Source organism: Leopardus geoffroyi, chromosome A3 (assembly GCF_018350155.1).
Source record: "Leopardus geoffroyi isolate Oge1 chromosome A3, O.geoffroyi_Oge1_pat1.0, whole genome shotgun sequence".
Lineage (NCBI taxonomy): Eukaryota > Metazoa > Chordata > Mammalia > Carnivora > Felidae > Leopardus > Leopardus geoffroyi.
The window spans coordinates 63357393-63376786 of NC_059336.1; the positions used below are offsets into that span (position 1 = coordinate 63357393).

General features: G+C 38.0%; 1 protein-coding gene across 7 annotated transcripts in view; it reads right to left on the bottom strand.

The window, feature by feature from the left end:
- Window positions 1-19394, bottom strand: part of THADA (THADA armadillo repeat containing) — a 330511-nt gene that overhangs the window by 273589 nt on the left and 37528 nt on the right. For 4 of the 7 annotated variants that reach the window (XM_045445865.1, XM_045445870.1, XM_045445872.1 and 1 more), the window contains 6 exons: window positions 16315-16466; window positions 13652-13865; window positions 9443-9578; window positions 8787-8923; window positions 4595-4756; window positions 2990-3147 (listed from right to left, as the gene is read on the bottom strand). In XM_045445865.1, the coding sequence (XP_045301821.1) occupies window positions 2990-3147; window positions 4595-4756; window positions 8787-8923; window positions 9443-9578; window positions 13652-13865; window positions 16315-16466 (959 nt within the window). The remainder of the gene's footprint in view (window positions 1-2989; window positions 3148-4594; window positions 4757-8786; window positions 8924-9442; window positions 9579-13651; window positions 13866-16314; window positions 16467-19394) is intronic. The other 3 variants (XM_045445868.1, XM_045445866.1, XM_045445869.1) reach the window with 3 other exon arrangements.

A 19394-nucleotide genomic window follows, 5' to 3' on the forward strand; every position in this document is an offset into this window, starting at 1 on the left:
GCAGCATGGTTTCAAGGTCAGAACAGTGCTATCACGTACATTCTTTTTTTTTTTTTTTTTTTAATTTTTTTTTCCACGTTTTTATTTATTTTTGGGACAGAGAGAGACAGAGCATGAACGGAGGAGGGGCAGAGAGAGAGGGAGACACAGAATCGGAAACAGGCTCCAGGCTCTGAGCCATCAGCCCAGAGCCCGACGCGGGGCTCGAACTCACGGACCACGAGATCGTGACCTGGCTGAAGTCGGACGCTTAACCGACTGCGCCACCCAGGCGCCCCCGGACATTCTTGATTGCTCATTCAGTTGTTAGTTTCCTCTCAAACCAAAAATGTGATGTCATCATGTGAACAGCGACGTGGAAAAATGGCTGAATCTCATTAGGAAAGAAATTCGTAGTTTACAGAAAAACAAGATTCTATTTTGTATTCAAGAAAACAGCCATTAGAAGAATCCTTTGCTTGATGGGAGCCTCTCTGCTATTGTTGCTATTGTTGTTGTTGTTTTGTCTTTTTTTTTTTTTTTTTTTTTTTTTACAAACATCTCTTTTAGTTTATATTAATTCTCAGTCCCAATACCGTTATCCCACATAAATTAAATTCAAACCATTTGGGTGCTATGTAAAAAGTGTCAAGGACACGGTTTTCACAGAAAGCTTTCAGGTCTCTCTCGACTATAGTGAAAGCAAAATATGCTTTCCTTAATTTTTTTAAGTGTAGTTATTTATTTTGGGGAGGGGAAGGGGAGAGAGATGCAGGGAGGGGCACAGAAGGGAGAGAGAGAGAGAGAGAAAGAGAGAGAGAGAGAGAGAGAGAATCCCAAGCAGGCTTTGAACTGGCAGTGCAGAGTCTGACACAGGGCCCAAACTCAAAAACTGGGAAATCATGTCCTCAGTTGAAATCAAGAGTTGGACGCTTAACCAACTGAGCCACCCAGGCTCCCCTAATTTTTCTTAAACACTACACAACAAACCCCAAAAAACTAGACGTTTTAACTTGTCCTTGAAAAGAGGAGTTGAACAGGGAAGAGACTCTTGCACATGTTTACTTCTTAGTAAGACGGTACACATCAGTGAAGTAATCATTAATCATAGCTGGATTCCCCCGCGAAGGTGTTGGCATTGGCACTGCAGCTGGTCACCAGCAATGACTGCAAGTAACTCGAGAACACTGACGCCTATTTGATTTGGAGGAGAATAAGGAACACAATGATGCTGGCAGTGCACTGTTCTCCTCCACCATTCTCCGCCTCAGGGCCTTGCAACATCACAGGACCAGCTGTTAACCAGATGCAAGCACATGGCCACGGAGAGTGTGTGAATAAAAATATTAGCATTATTTCCATGGAACTAGTCACATGGTTATTACAGAAATAATCAGCATTTAGTGTACTACGATATTTATTTTGTTCTTAAATGTAACACCCTAGGGGAAAAATTACCTTACTTGATAAAGGGTACAAATGAAAGTACGTGTTATATATCTTTGCTGGAAAACGGTGGGAAATAGATTTGCTGAAACCATATGGAAAGGAAGAGAGAATCAATTAAAAACAGAAATCTAATAAATCTAAAATATTTCCAAATGAAATGCTTGTGGTAAGCTAATTTCTTGTAAACATTGCACTCAAGTCACTTGAATAGTCCCAGATGGTGACCTGACTTTGTGGTCTTAAAATAAAAGTCAGCCAAAAAACCAAAGTGACTACAATTTTATTATCAATGTAGTAGGAAGCAAGAGATCCATAAGTAACCAATATAGCACTTTTTTTTCCTTTCCAAATATTTTTTTAAGTTTATTTATTTATTTTGAGAGAGAAAGAGAGAGAGGGAGGGAGAGAGTGAGTGAGTGGGGTAGGGGCAGAGAGAGACAGACAGAAAGAATCCCAAGCAGGCTCCAGGCTAACAGCGAACCGAACTGTGAGATCATGACCTGAGCCAAAATCAAGAGTCAGACACTCAATCAACTGAGCCACCCAGGTGCACCATTTTCCTTTAAGAAGTTTAAGAGGTTTGGGGTGCCTGGGTGGCTCAGTTAGTTGAGCGTCCGGCTTCAGTTCAGATCATGGTCTTACAGTTCGTCGGTTCAAGGCCCACGTCGGGCTCTGTGTTGACAGCTCAGAGCCTGGAGCCTGCTTCAGATGCTGTGTCTCCCTCTCTCTCTGTCCCTCCCCCGCTCGCACTGTCTCTCTCTCAAAAATAAGTAAACATTAAAAAAAAAAAATTTAAGGGGTGCCTGGTTGGCTCAGTCGGTTGAGCATCTGACTTTGGCGCAGGTCATGATCTCACAGTTCATGAGTTCAAGCCCCACGTCAGGCTCTGTGCTGACAGTGCAGAGCCTGGAACCTGCTTTGGATTCTGTGTCTCCCTCTCTCTTTGCCCCTCCCCTGCTTCATGCTCTGTCTGTTTCAAAAAAATAAACATTTAAAAAAAATTTTTTTTTTTAATTTAAGAAATGTAAGAGGTTTGTGGAGTTTTGCTAAATAGACAGTTTCATTTAAATTTACAATTTAAATTTGGGGCTCCTGGGTGGCACAGTCGGTTAAGAATCCGACTTGGATTAAGGTCATGATCTCACAGTCTATGAGTGCGAGCCCCGCTTACAGTACAGAGCCTGGAGCCTGCCTCAGATTCTGTCTCCCTCTCTCGCTGCCCCTCCCCTGCTCATGCTCTGTCTCTCTCTTTCTCATAAATAAACATTAAAATTTTTTTTTAATTTACAATTTAAATTTATATATGGTAAACGGAGAAATAAAAATTAAAATGATAATCTTGAAGACAGAAGGTAAAATCGACAGTTCTTTATAACTTAGAAAAATAAAAATTTCTAAAATTGCCATCGTTTGGAAATGTACTCCAAGGCCTAATTTCTATACTCCCATGAATTTTCTTCAGTTGACATCTGTATGATTTTATTCAAGAAAAATTCAAAACTCATTTGTTTTCGAGTTATGGGACCAGAAATTATACCAGGTGGAATAAACATATACCTACCTGCTCCACTGTCAATAATCCGCTGCGGGGTTCTGGCGTGGACTGCATGGGGAGAAGCTGGCACAGCGTGCCTAAAAGTAAGGCAACTTCCTTCATACTTCGCCAACAACACACCAGCACCATCTGAGCAGTTACATCGCATGTTTTTCTTTCTTTACCTTAAAAAAAAAAAACAATCTCTTGCAACACTAGACACTTGATTATTCACATCCCAGGTTTCTTAGAATAAGATTATTCATAATTTTCCCAAGAATAATCTGCTTGAATAAATCAATTCTTATATTTATTCATGAGAAAACAACTAACATTTGTTGAGCATGTGCTCTCAGTAGGAATCATGCTAAGCATTTTTTAATATAGTTTGTTTTCAAAATAAATTTTGAAATAAAACACAACACCATTTCAAAACTTAAGTCTAACTTTCAGAAATTAATGAAACAAACTCTCTCTGCCTCGTGGTCATCCATAAACTGACCATAATAAATATACTTAATTATTCATCTTGGTGAGGGTGGCTGTTATATCAGTAAAGGGGCAAGACAAAACTTTTAAAATCAAAGGAAAATACAAATTCTCTTTCAAAACATATTTAAATTCCATGGCCCGTAAGTAATAATTATGCTTACTCTTTTTTTCTTGCTTTAAGAATATTTTAGTACTGACATTTAAAAAAAACCCAAGACAATTTAAAAGGCAAGGTAACAAAACCACATTTATAATGTAACCCCATTTGTGTTTTTTAAAAGCCCACTGAACTCAAAGAGTAAATGTACATACACATCAATACATAGAATAGATCTAAAAGCACATACATTCAAAAGAGAAGAAGTGGGAGGGGAAGAAATAACAAATTTTAATTTTTTTTTGTTTTTGTTTTTTAAGGTAAAATGTAAACATTGAATTGAAATTTTAATTAAGGCTTTAATTTGTTTTTAATTAAAATATACCTCTCTATTGCTTGAAACTATTACAATAAGCATATATTTAGATGTTATAGTGTGTAATTTAAAAAAATAAAAACACAAAGAAATTTTGTTAAGTCAATATCTCCATCTAGTGGACAATGTAGGATATGTAATAAATCACAAGGATATTACCAGTGATGACTTTTTATAACACTATAGAAAATGACACAATAACAACTAATGAGAAAACAAGCAGTAAGAACACAACTTCTGGACGCTTGATACAACAGAGCAGCTCACACTTTACTGAGTAATAAGGCTGATTTCCCTTAAAAGGTTGCCTGGTTGTAAGGACTGTCACTGAAGACAATGAACCACACGGAAGGGAGGAGCCGACTGCTACCCAAACCCAAGTTCACAGGGCACCACTGCTCTTACACAACCTGGCTGTCAAGACAGCTGTTAGCACTAAAAAACTTTCTGTTGGAGCACCTTCTATGCCGCACTGGGATGCACCATTTTCTGGTAAAAGTCTTAGAAACTCATTCCTCAAAATAAATCATTGATAAGCTCAAAGGCTTTATTTCCTAGAAATGCTCTGCAAACGTCTGCAGCCTGATTTACTATATAAAAAGAGCCTTTTGTACATTTTGTCACTAAAACACCGATTACAATATTACAATATTGATTTTATACATGCTACCTTTGATCTCTGCAGAAGTACCAATATCCGGCACACTGGCATTCAAGTCCTCCAAATCAAAACTATCACGTTCTTTCAGTATTTTGGCTTGATTGAAGTAGTCATTAGTATCTCGTGGCTGAATCTCACTCAGAATCGTCTGTAAGCGGCTTGCTGACTCTGAGGAAAAAAAATGGGAGTGCACAAACTCCAGTTCCGAATCCCTTGCAGATTTCCCTTGGGGATATTTGCCTTCCCAAATTTTGTAATTTTTTTTTTAACGTTTATTTATTTTTGAGACAGAGAGAGACAGAGCATGAACAGGGGAGGGGCAGAGAGAGAGAGGGAGACACAGAATCTGAAACAGGCTCCAGGCTCTGAGCTGTCAGCACAGAGCCCGACGCGGGGCTCGAACTCACGGACCGTGAGATCATGACCTGAGCTGAAGTCAGACGCTTAACCGACCAAGCCACCCAGGTGCCCCTGTAATTTTTAATACTTAATAATCAGCTCTATTAGAAGGGACACATGGGGTAGATAATGTGAAAATTATTTATGTAAGGTCTTCATGACACTTGAGTATGCTTTTAAAATACGACAAAAATTTTAAATTGGTTGAAGACAGGACAAAACAATACAACAGAAACTCTCCATAGGACAAAGACCACCATCTCATTTACGTTGCTTTTCTTAGTGTTGTCTAAGAATCTCTAAGACGGTGCTCAATCATGTGAAAAAAGAGCACCAAAGTGCAATTTTGTTTTAAAAGGTAAGAAACCACAACAACGAAAACAATCCTTAATATAATATCATATTGTCAACCATGCTTCAATTAGAAATAAAGAAAAAAACGCTTTTATAGCCCAGAAAGATTATAAAGACTCTATATTTGACTTTGAAATACATTACACAATATACTGCTTTCTAAGTATGATTTACAATCCTAGTATTATATTGAACTTCATATTTATTCCTTAAGCACTTAATGGATTAGGAAATGCAAGCTCCATGAATGCAACATTTTGTTCGCTGCTGGGTCTCCAGCGCCTACACCAGCCACTGGCTCATGGCAGAGGTTCAGTAACATGGACTAAGGGAATGAATACGTGACACAGTAATAAGAGCTAGCCAGGCTCAGATATTTTAAGAAAAATAAATAAATAAATAACGACAGCTAATCACCTGAAACCAATTAACGAATCAAAGAATGGGTATTTCATATACCTATTATACAAACTTACATTTTAGGTCTAAAAGGAGCTATAAAGACCCAAACTGCTACCATGATGATTCAACCAATGTCTTCTGTTCATTCGTGACCTCCATGAAATATTGCCAAAACAAATTTTGACAGCCATGAAAATGTATCACTGGCAGAGCACCTGGGTGGCTCAGTTGGTTAAGCATTCGACTCCTGATACCGGCTCAGGTAGTGATCTCGCAGTCGTGGGATCGAGCCCTGAGTCAGGCTCCATCCGGGCTGAGGATGAAGCCTGCTTGGGATTCTTTCTCTCCCTCTCTCTCTCTGCCCCTCCCCTGGTCATGCTCTCTCTCTCACTCGCTCTCTCTCAAAATACAAAAAAAAAAAAAAAAGTTATCACTGGCTCCAAATAGAAACCATGGAAAGACTTAGAAAAAAAGGATAATCAGAATTAAATGTGACCCATTCATTTTTATGGCTTTCAGAGAAAAGAAACATTTTCAAGAAATTCAGAATGCATGGCAGATAGTGTGGGGGAAAAAAAAAAAAAAAAAAAAAACAACAGGAAAAACGGAGACAACCAGAGGAAAAAAGAAAAGGCAAAAATCAAGGAAAAGTCTGTGGGCCACAGACTGTTTTTGAGACCAACGGGTATTTTATTTTTTATTTTTTTTTCAATATATGAAATTTATTGTTAAATTGGTTTCCATACAACACCCAGTGCTCATCCCAAAAGGTGCCCTCCTCAATACCCATCACCCACCTTCCCCTTCCTCCCACCCCCCATCAACCCTCAGTTTGTTCTCAGTTTTTAAGAGTCTCTTATGCTTTGGCTCTCTCCCACTCTAACCTCTTTTTTTTTTTTTTCCTTCCCCTCCCCCATGGGTTTCTGTTAAATTTCTCAGGATCCACATAAGAGTGAAAACATATGGTATCTGTCTTTCTCTGTATGGCTTATTTCACTTAGCATCACACTCTCCAGTTCCATCCACGTTGCTACAAAGAGCCATATTTCGTTCTTTCTCATTGCCATGTAGTACTCCATTGTGTATATAAGCCACGATTTCTTTATCCATTCATCAGTTGATGGGCATTTAGGCTCTTTCCATAATTTGGCTATTGTTGAGAGTGCTGCTATAAACATTGGGGTACAAATGCCCCTATGCATCAGTACTCCTGTATCCCTTGGGTAAATTCCTAGCAGTGCTATTGCTGGGTCATAGGGTAGGTCTATTTTTAATTTTCTGAGGAACCTCCACACTGCTTTCCAGAGCGGCTGCACCAATTTGCATTCCCACCAACAGTGCAAGAGGGTTCCCGTTTCTCCACATCCTCGCCAGCATCTATAGTCTCCTGATTTGTTCATTTTGGCCACTCGACCAACAGGTATTTTAAAACCTGAATAACAAACAGAATTTTAGCATACTCTATAGGCCCCACCCACAATAGGTGACAAACATTCAAGATTTCTCATTCGGAATATACTGGTACTTGCCTGATCCAAATATTAGCTTTGAGATTGAATGTTCCTTACTCCCATGTACTGTTTAAGTAAGAAAACTAAAACATGAAATTTTGGTCAACTCTCAGCCAAAATTAACAAATAACTGTGTCTTAAGATCATGAACCATCATCAATCTGCCAACTCATTTTTAGTTAAGAACAAAATCTAACATTTTCACACAAACACACAACTCCAAGTTACTTTAATTGGGTATTTATGATATATGCTCAGTGTGTTTTTAATACAAGACTCTCATTTGCACTCCAAAATGCATTCACTAACTATGTTTCAACGCCAAATGTAAATTTTCTTCATGATTTTATAGGTGTTCAAAGGAATACTCCTGTTAGTATAACACCTTTAGCATCCAATCCCTTCTGGCTGTTGTAATACAGGTATATATATGCCACCTACGACATCCCACACACTTTTCAGGAATCATTCCTTCATTGGTTTATTCATTATAACAAATATTTATTGTAAACCTCTTTCTACCAGGCACTTGCTAAGCACAAGGGAGGAAAATATCGAGAAGATCCCTGTTAATTAAATTGCAACAACTCCATGTGGAATGCTTTGGGAAGAAGAAAAGTGTAAGAAATGAGACTGGCAAGGTTGCAGGAGCCCAACTATTATAGGATCTGATCTGAGGTCACTCAAGTATTTTAAATAAAGGGAGATGGAGTGGGGCAGACAACAAGGGTTAAGCAGAGATAATGTGTAACATGATGAATTATATGAGAAAGGACTGCTGTGAATACAGTAAAAAGGAAATGGAATGAGCCAAGAGATGGGGAGAAACCAGTTGGGAGGCCCGTGGAGTCATCCGAACAAGAGAGGAAGAGAGCCTGGAGTAAGGTTAGAAGATACAGATAAAAAGAGAAAGGATTTGAAAGACAGTTAAGGGGCACCACTGAAAGAATGTGAGGACAGGCAGTATATACGGAGCAAGACAGGGACGTCAAGCAGTCCGAGGCTCTTGACTTACGTAAACAGATCTTTGGTAGGGCCATTTACAAAGACACAGGGGTTGAGAGGGAAAAGACAGATGAAAGTTCATGAGTTCAATTTGGGGCATTTTGAGTATCTTCTCCTATTTCTTTTTTTAATTAAATGGTCTTTGTATATCAAATGCTCTTTCCCCGTTCCAGATTCCTAACAGGTTGCCCTCTCTGACTGAACCCCACCTCTCTGATTTATCCTGCCCACTCTCCCAGTCCCAGCTGCTATCTAGTAGGTGGTGCTCTGAAATGACAATACTAGAAAATCCAATCTACCCCAGGAGAAAAAGTACTTCACTCATCCTGCTTTATTGATTTGTTTGTTTTGGTTATTTTTTAAGAGTAAAAAACAATACTAAAGTGGCAGCAATCTTACTAATCATAAGTAATTCGTTAACCAACCTATTTAACTTTTATATCTTCCCCCAAAAAATGGTTTGGGGGTACGTTGGGGGGAGATAATGAGGAAAAATATAATAATTATGGTTTCTTTCATCTGCTGACCTGAATCAGTGTCCATTGGGATGAGGCCTTCTGGGGAGGAACTCTGAATGACCGGAGACACCACGGCAGAAAGCCTATACGACACCAAGAGGAGCTTCTCTACCACAGGTCTCCATTCACTCACCAACTGCAGGCTGCTGCAACAGAAGTCAGTAGGGAAATTTGTAGTAAAAGCAAACAATCAAAAATTGCAAATGGAAATTATGGCACATAAGAAGTTGAAACAATTTGTTTCTTTTTTTTTTAATTTTTTTTTTTTTTTTAACGTTTATTTATTTTTGAGACAGAGAGAGACAGAGCATGAACGGGGGAGGGTCAGAGAGAGGGAGACACAGAATCGGAAACAGGCTCCAGGCTCCAAGCTGTCAGCACAGAGCCTGACGCAGGGCTCGAACTCACGGACTGCGAGATAGTGACCTGAGCCGAAGTCGGCCGCTCAACCAACTGAGCCCCCCAGGTGCCCCTGAAACAATTTGTTTCAAAACTGTGCAATCTATGAAATATTTAAGACATATAAAAATATGTGTACATAGGTACCTTTTAAAATCTAATTTTGAATTCTCTTTAACGCAATACATTCCTTTCCTAGGACACATTCCAGTAAGAGTTGAGAGCTCAGAAATGCGTGCTCAGGAGAGAGCTGTGGATATACTTACTTTAGAGACAACCTCTGCAAAGCTCCTGTTATACAGTGGGCTCGCCCATATAGTGGAAACGATGCTGCTGCCTGAAGCAGAGAATTTTCAGCCTGAGATATTTCCTCCTCAAGATTTTCCAACAAGCATTTGATAACTAGAAAAAGCAAACAAAAACCCAGAGTAATGCCAACTTAGAAACACATTTATAAATTTGTGAATAGTTCAACAGTGCCCACAAAAAATCCAACTCAACTAAGCTTTATGTTCAAGGTTTTTTGTTTTTGTTGTTCTTGTTGCTTTTAAAAGAGATCTTTCAGCGGCACCTGGGTGGCTCAGTCTGCTGTGCTTCTGACTCTGGATTTTGGCTCAGGTCATGATCTCACGGTTCATGAGATTGAGCCCCACATGGGGCTATCAGCACAGAGCCTCCTTGGGAATTCTCTCTCTCCCTCTCTCTCTGCCCCTCCCCTGCTCGTGCTCACTTATGTATTCTCTCTCTCTCTCTCTCTCAAAATAAACATTAAAAAAAATAATGAAGAGATCTTTCAAAGTTATCTAGCCTGTTATGTATTTCCAGTTAAGGTAGAACTGTGTCTTTCGTTAACTTCCTGGATCCATTTATAGCATTCACTCTGAATCCTTCCTAGACATCCTCTATCTGGGGCATCAGACCCCAGGCCCATGTGCCATGTGCTATTAGAACAGTTGCTGTTGTTTTAAAATAATGGCTTTATTGAGATATAATTCACATACCATGCAATTTATACACCTAAAGTGCACGAGCCAATGGTTTTTAGTATATTCACAGATATGTGCAAACATCAGTACAGTGAATTTTAGAACATTTTAATCCTCTCCCCATCAAAAAACCCTTACCCATTATCAGTCACTCCCCTCCCTCAACCTCTCACCTTCCCCAGGCCTAAGCTTATCTATTTTCTGTCTCTGTAGATTTGCCTATTCTGGACATACCTAAATGGAATCATATATTATATGGCTTTTTTCACTTAGCATAACGTTTTCAAAGCTCATCCATGTTGTAGTGTGTATCAATATTCACTTTTTAATGGCTGAATAACAGTCCATTGTATGAACATATCACATTTTATTTATCCATTTAACAGTTGATGGACATGTGAGCTGTTTCCATTTTCTGGTTATCATGAATAATGTTGCTATCAACATTCACGTACAAGTTTTTGTTTGGGCATAGTTTTCATTTCTCTTAAGTATATATGCCCAATATGGACTAAATGTTTGTGTCCTTCCCTAAGTACGTATGTTGAAGCCCTAAAGTGTGATGGTATTTGAAAATGGAGTCTTTAGGAAGTAATTAGGTTTAGATGAGGTCATGAGGGTGGGACCCTGTGATGGGATTAGAGTCCTTAAAAGAAGAGGAAGAGACCAGAGTTTGTTCTCCTCCATGTGAGCACAGAGCAAGAAGGGTGCTCTCTGAAGCCAGGGTAAGGGTTCTCACGAGGCATCAAAACTGCTGGCACCTTAATCTCAAACTCTTCAGCTTCCACAACTGTGAGAAATAAATGTCCATGGTTTAAGCCACCCAGGCTATGGTATCTTGTTAGAGCAGCCTGAGCGTGGAACTGTGGGATCATATAGTAATGCCATGTTTAACTTTTCAAGGAACTGCCAGACTGTTTTCCAATGTGGCTACACCATTTTACATTCCCACAGCAGTGTGTGAGAACGCTATTTTCTCCACATCCCCATACACATGTTATTATCTATTTTCTTGTTTAGAGTCACCCTACTAGGTATGAAGTGCTTCCTCAATGTAATTTTGATTGTATTTCCCTACTGGCTAATGATGCTGAGCATCTTTTTATGTGATTATTTTTCACATTTGTCTTTTATGGAGAAATGTCTATTCAGATTCTTTGTCCACTTTTAAATTTGGTAATATGCTTCCACTAGAGAGTAGTAAAAATTCTTCATATATTTTAGACACAAGTCCTCTATCAGATAAAGGAGTTGCAAATATGTTTTCCCTTCTACAGGTTGTCTTCTCACTTTCTTGATGGTACCCTTGACATACACAAGTTTCAAATTTTGATGAAGGTCAATTTATCTATTTTTTCTTTGTTTGCTTGTGCTTTAGGTGTCAGATCCAAGAAACCACTGCCTAACCTAAGATCACAAAGATTTACACCCATGTTTTCTTTCTACCTTTTGCAGTTAGGTCTTTGATTCATTTTAAACTAATTTTTGTAATATGGTATGAAGTAGTGGGTTCAATTTCATTCTTTTGTGTATAACTATCCAGTTATCCCAGCATAGCTCAGCAGCTTTAAATTTTAGAATTATGTTTAACCAGTAAATTATTAACATTTAGAATATATAAGTCCTAAAAATCAATAGGAAAAAGACAAACAACCCTATAGAAAACTAAACAAAGGCATTCACAGAAGGGGAGAAGCAAATGGCTTACAAACATGTAAAAAGATGTTCAATTACATTAGCCATCAGAAAAATGCAAGATGAAACCACAAGATACTACTTTATATTCCATAAACTTTTAAAATCTGACAAGGGCAAGTTCTGGTGATGATATAATACACCACAACTCTCATAATTTATTGGTAGGAATGTAATTTAAAAATCTATTTGGCATCATCTAGTTAAACTGAGGATACACATATTTTATGACTAGGCTATTATCCTTTTTTGTTTACCATAAACTCCTAGACATGTCTAATAGAAGATATACGTACGAGAGTGTTCATATCAGCATTATTTACTTAGAAAGAAGAAGTCCATCAACAGGAAAATGTACTAATAAATTGCAGTAAACTTGTATAATACATATGGTACTATTTATATAAAATTCAAAATCATGTAAAAGTAAATAATACATTGCTTAAATGATATATACATGGGTGGCAAAATCTAGGTAAAATAAAGATGAAAGACTGACATAATATATAGGACAGTAATTATACGGCAAGGGGAGGGAGCCAGGATAAAGGAGAGGCTTCAAAGGTATGGGTGCTGTTGTACTTCTTAAGTTGTGTGTTATCACCTAGCTTGGGAATAAAACTTGTGAAATTTTTACACTATTACTATTTAAATCCCAAATATATTTAAATATTTTTTGTATGCATGAAAAATTTCACAAAGTTTTTAAATGCCTTGAATTTAAAAAATCCTGTACATGAGGGGTCCTTGGGTGGCTCAGTCGGGTTAAGAATCCAACTTCAGCTCAGGTCATGATTTCACGGTTTATGAGTTCGAGCCCCGCCATTGGCTCTCTGCCGTCAGTGCAGAGCCTGCTTCAGATCCTCTTTCACCCTCTTTGCCCTTCCCCCACTTGCTCGCTCACTCTTTCTCCAAAATAAAAAAACATTAAAAAATGAATAAAATAAATCCTGTACATGAACTCCCCAGTTTACCCGAAGTGCAAACCTCTTCCTCTCATGTATCAGGGTCTCCTTTCGAACCCAGCCCTGAAGCAACTAGAGTGGGTAAGTGCCATCTTCCATGGCACTGTCACCTCTCTATCCCCAGATCCATGGCCACGTTTCCACCAGAACTACCCAGGGCCTCCTAATTTTTTCTCATTATTAGTTCTCTTTTTCACAGCATTTTTGCCATCTTGGAGAGAACAACTTTTAATACTCTTCCTACATCTGACCTCTCTCTGTTTTTAAATAAAAATCCATATCTGTTCTCATAATTCCAAAATGAAGATTTACTAGCACAAAAGTAAATACATGAATCCTCAACAAATATTCATTGGAAGTCACTAGGCCTCAGCCAACTTAGACCCTAGGTCTTGGAACCGGCTATGGGAAGAGTAAAAGGCAGGAGTGGGACAGCCAGTGAAAGCATGAGCCCTGACAGACAAAGGAACTCTGCTCTATATAGAAACAGCAAAGATGATCTGGCTGTAGATACAGTAAAATTTCTGCAAAAAAAAAAAAAAAAGCACAATTTTTGGCAGAGAAAGAGGTCCTATTTAAGTAAGAGCTGTATTAATATACTTTTGTATATCTACTTATTTAACACGAACCCTTCGTGTAGAAACAGTGTCATAGCTGAGTAAACTATTTACTTGCAAAAGAGAAATTCATGTATTCTCATATGCTGGTAAACTCTTAAATAAAAAACACCAAGTAAATGTTTAACCACTAGCAATGCTAACTAAATGAATAGTGAGAAAGATACTGGTTTTGATAAGCAACAGCAAAAGGTCATGTATTCAATACAAACCCATTAATGTGTTCCTTTCCACCACAATAGCAGATGTATCTCCATCACCACATGCAGCTTGTTGAGTTTGTAAGTAGGCAGACAGAGATGAGGGCAGGGCATTCTGCCAGATTAAGAAGTTCAGCAGGTAGGAAGCTGTCACACAGTCATATGGCTTGGTGCTTGTGCTGAGCTCCAGTGCTGCCTGGAATAAGCCTTGCAGTTTCTCCGAATCCTAGAATAAATCACAGACTCAGTAACTGTCACTGAAACATTTCTTTAATTTGAAGGAATAGTACATATTTAAAAACAGAGCCTGCCATATAACTGTACTCAGTATAAACATTAACTCAATTCCCTTTCTCCCTGAATATAGGTTAGACTTTTTATTATAGTAATTATTGATTATTATTATTCAGCTCTAATGATGAAGATCTTGAATGTAATTTCTTTGGGAAATTCAACATTGATAATGCTTTTCTTTTTTAAAGCACCTGTTTCTCCAGCAGAAATACGCTTTTCCTGTAGAAATGGCCAGATCATCTTTGTTATTTCCACATGGAGTTTTTTGTACACTGAAGTTTATTTTACCTGTGTTGTGTCCACACAAAAGGACAAATCCACCAGGCTATTCCTGGTGAAAATCCATGTATATGTGTAAAAAATAAAGTGCTCATATCAGCCTCAGAAATTCTGCATCAGAGCTCCCCCACCTCTATCTCATAGAAACATCCACTCACAGGTCCGTCCTAACGAAGAAAAAGGACAGTTCACTGTAACATGCATGGAAAGGCACTGGGCTGAAGTCAGGAGATGTGGGTCCTAGTCCCAAATCCATAGTAGACAGACTGCATATTCAGTACACTGGGACTTAGGGTTTCATGGCTCAATTATATTAATTCTACTAGGATTATTCCAGAACTGTCTAATACAAGGGGAAAAAATCATTATAAACTTAATTTTTAATTTGGTTATAGGTATATCGATATTTAATTTAATTGGAAATCTATTTCTAACAGGTAACAAACATACTGATTCAAATACCTATTTCTTTCAGTTTAAATTCTTTGCCATTTGATATGTTTAATTTTCTGTGACCTAAAAAACTTAAAGATAGGGGCCAAAAGCTCAGATCTAAATAAATATTAGAAAGAACCAATTGAGCACCTAAGCCATTTTTTTGTAACTTACAGTTAAGTCCCGGAATTGCTTAACTAACAATTAGTAAGAAACACAATACATGGCCTTTGGAGTCTAAAATATCTTTGTTCTATCATCTGAGGTCAGTAAAAATATAATATAAAGACCTTGGATATGTAGCTCCACAAGAAAATAGGGCAACAGACTATCTGAGTAGTAAAACCATGTATTACAAAGATATGCCATCAAAAACATACATACACAGAAAAAAAAAAATATATATATATATATATACACACACACACACAGGTCCTTAGAATAGTTAAGATTTAAAAACGTTTTAAAGTTAAATCAAAGGACCAAGTCTTTCATATAGGTGCTATAATATACCCTCCCCACACAAGATATTCTCGAAATATTTGCCAAGTATGAGTCATCTATATGATACAAGGCTTCAGTGTGATGAATGGTAAGGGGCAAGGAGGATGGGAAGGTGGGAGAAGAGAAAGGAAACAGAGGAAGAGAAAGCATCTCCTTTAAAAACTCTATATGGTACAAAAGTTTGAAGCCTAAGCACCAAAAGAAGCTTCTGCTTAGCAGGGCACCTGAACGATGCTCTAAGATACTGCAATGCCATCTAGAAGCCAATGAAACAGACACCTTGTGCTCTCTGACATGCACTCCTATAGAATCCCATTGTATCTATAAGCTGTCCCGCCCTAAATAGAGCCTAACAGCCAGAGAACAGACCATGGCTCAACTGCAGCCCCTGTAGGCACCTTTGGCCTCTATACAGTTCTAACAGAAAGCCATAGCAAAGCTCTGGAGCCAGTGAATCCACAGCTGCTGGTGATCACAGCCTCAGAATATACCTCAAGGGCAGAGCCAAGCACCCCATGTTGTGCCATCACTCCTAGCCCACCTTCACTTCTCACCCTACAGCTAGAAGTGTCAGTTGTCAGGAAGAGACAACTTCTCTTAGGGGCTGGGGCTGGGGCTGGGGTAGGAGGCCAAGGAAGAGAACTGTTGTTAACCTCAAGTGCTCTGAGTTTCAGTCTCAGTTTAGCTACTGCTTGTTGGAAGATCAGAAACATGTTCTCTACCTCACTTACACTCAGCTTCCCAGTCAACTTGGCAAGGATGTTATCTCAAAACACTCAAGTTACTGTAAGTGATGTGTTTGGACCGAATATTAACATGTCCACGGGAACTGGGGAGACCGCAGTTAACTGAAATCTACGAAAAATCTTGTGGGTAATAAAACCTACTGCTTCTTACACCTCCTTTTTTTATCAAAACAATAAAAAAAGCAAAGCTCACAGATGTGGACTTTGTTTTCTCTTATGGTATTTCCTCCTTCCCTACCATCCATCCCTACCTACCACCCTGCAACAGTATACGTATGATAACTGAAATAGTCAGAAGATGTGAGAAGACAGACGCAAAGAGCCTGGACAATCCACAGATTGCTTTATTTGCTGCTAAAACTAGAAAGCTTTCATGCATATACCACATTTACGTTTATATAGGAAAAGACCAAAGACCTGGAATTGTACAACTGTTTTTGGTAACTTCATCAGAAGATCAAATGCTAAAATTTTCACTTCTTCAAAAGTACTGGTAAAACATTCCATTAGTGTTTGGAAACGGCCGACATCGATATCATGACTCAGCTGATACACTGTTTGGACTTGACCTAAAAAAAGAAAAAGATTTAAAAGTGAATAAAAGAGGGAGGCACTTGGCTGCCTCAGTCAACAGAACAGAACCCTCTTGATCTCAGGGTCGTGAGTTCAAGCCTCACCTTGGGTGTGGAGCTTACTTTACAAGGTAAATAAATAAAGGTGTTTGGGCGGCTCAGTTGGTTAAGCGACCAACTTTGGCTTAGGTCATGATCTCGCAATTCATGAGTTTGAGCACCACATCAGGCTCTATGCTAACAGCTCTGAGCTTGGAACCTGCTTCAGATTCTGTCTCCCTCTCTCTCTCTGCCCCTCCCCTGCTCACACTCTGTCTCCCTCTCCCTCAAAAATAAATAAACATTAAAAAAATTATTTTAATAAATAAATAATAATTTTTTAAGTTAATAAAAGAAAAAGGAAATCAACATGTTTAAATTATTTGGTCAAATTTAAAGAAAAATTCACACTTCACAGTTTATCCATAGTAGCATATAAAAGAATAATTTGTCCTTTATTTCCTAAAATGATAAAATAATAAAGTTCCCCAAATAAAAAACACTTTTTAAAATTTTGTTTAAAACCATTCTCTTTCAAAGATTATGTTGTATATAAAAGATCCCAAAGTTGGGTTTTAAATAAATAAAAACAAATAAATTTCGGAATTCATCTTTTAAAAAATCTTTGTAAAATGTCTTGATCCGGAATCCAAAGTCCTACCATCTTAGTTAAATCAATGCAGAATAATCAATGACATATCCTAATAGAATCACGGAGCATCAAAGATAAAGAAGGAATCTTTTGGTCATTCAGACACAAAATTCATCTACAAAATGGAAAAAATTAAGCTGGCTTTATTCTTTGCCTTAGCAACATGTGAGGCTAGAAGACAGTGGAGCAATGCTTACAACATCCTCAGGGAAAGTTGTGGTGAAAAATTATACATCAAAATCCTATTCCAGCATCATGTGTAACAGCAACATAAGCATTTCTGGAGGTATAAGAAATTAAGAACTACATTTCCCCAAAAACTCTTCTCAAAGAAAAGATGAATTTCAGCCAACCAAGAAATGAGCAGAAAAACTATCACAAAAGAATGATGGTAGTCACCAAGTCCACTTAAATCTAAGATTAAGACTAAACAACTATGGGAATAATGGGCTTCACAGCAGAATGTAAAGAACACTTAACAAATTAACCACTGATAATACCTGAAAACATTCCTATGTTAATTTGAGGCATGATATTCAATATGATGTGCATTTCTTATTTAATCTTAACAAGTTAGTGGAACCCTGTGAAACTCCTAGAGCAAGTAAATCAAGTTTTTGTCATTTATTTACACCTCAGTTCAAATTTGCTTCTTTTCCAACTCAGATGCTTTTAATTTCTTTTTCTTGCTTTACTGCTCTGGCTAAAGCTTTCAGTACAATGGTGATTAGTAGTGGTCAAAGTGGACATCTGTATCTTGTTCCTGATCACAGAGGAAAGGCTTTCGATCTTTCACCATTGAGTATGGTGCAATTTTCATGAATGTCCTTTATTCTATTAAGAAAGCTCCCTTCGGGCCACCTGGGTGGCTCAGTAGGTTGAGCATCCGACTTTGGCTCAGGTCATGATCTCAACGTCCTTGAGTTTGAGCCCCAAGTCAGGCTCTGTGCAGACAGCTTAGAGCCTGGAGCCTGCTTTGGATTCTGTGTCTCCCTCTCTCTCTGCACCTCCCCAATCCCCCCCACCCGCCGACCCCGCTCGTGTCTGTCTCTGTCTCAAAAATACATAAATGTTCAAAACAACTGAAAGCAAGCAAGCAAGCAAGCAAGCAAGCAAGCAAGCTCCCTTCTATTCCTAGTTTCCTAAGTGTTATTTATCATGACAGGGCGCTGCTGAATTTTGTCAACACTTTTCTGCATCAATACAGATTATCATGGGTTTTTTTTTCCCCTTCATTTTAATGTGGTGTATTACATTGACCCTTTTTTTTTTTTATGTTAAACCACCCTTGCATTCCTGGAATAAATTCCGCTTAATTAGCTATGGGTATAATACTTTTAATATGCTGTTGGGTTTGGTGTGCTAACATTCTGTTGAGAATTTTTATATTTATGTTTATAAGGGATACCAGCCTATAGTTTTCTTGTGGTATCTTTGTCTGGCTTTGGTATCAGGGTGATGCTGGCTCCACAGAATGAGTCTGGAAATGTTCCCTTCTGTCCAATTTTTTGGAAGAGTCTGAGAAGGGCTGATTTTAAGTCTTTAAATGTTTGGTAGAATTATAGTGGAGCCACTCCCTCTAGACTTTTCTTTGCTGATACGCTTTTGATTACTGACTCCATCTCTTATTTGCTACACATAACAAATTCTCTGTTTAAGTCAGTAACTTTATGTTTCTAGGAATCTGTCCATTTCATCTAAGTTATCCAATTTATTGAAAATACAATTGTTCATAGTATTGTCTTATAATCATTTTTATTTCTGTAAGGTCAATAGAATAATGTCCCTGCTTACATTTCTGATCTTAAGTTATTTGCACCTTCTTTTGTTTTTTTCTTGTAGCTAAAATTTTGTCAATTTTGTTGACCTTTTAAAAAAACCAACTTAAAAAAAAAACCAACTTTGGTTTCATTGATTCTCTATAATGTTTTCCTATTCTCCATTTCACTCATTTATCATATTATTATTTCCTTCCTTCTGCTAATTGTGGGCTGTTTGCTCTTCTTTTTCTAATACCTTGAGATGTAAAGTTAAGTTATTGATTTGAGATCATTTCTCTGTTTAATGTAGGCGTTTACAGCTGTAAATCTCCCTATAAGCTTTTGCTTCATCCCGTAAGTTCTGGTAAATCGTACTTTGGTTTTCATTCATCTCAAAGTATTTTCTAATCTCCTTTGTGATTTCTTCTTTGACCCGCTGCTTGTTTAGGAGCTTTGCTCAAATCTGAAACCATC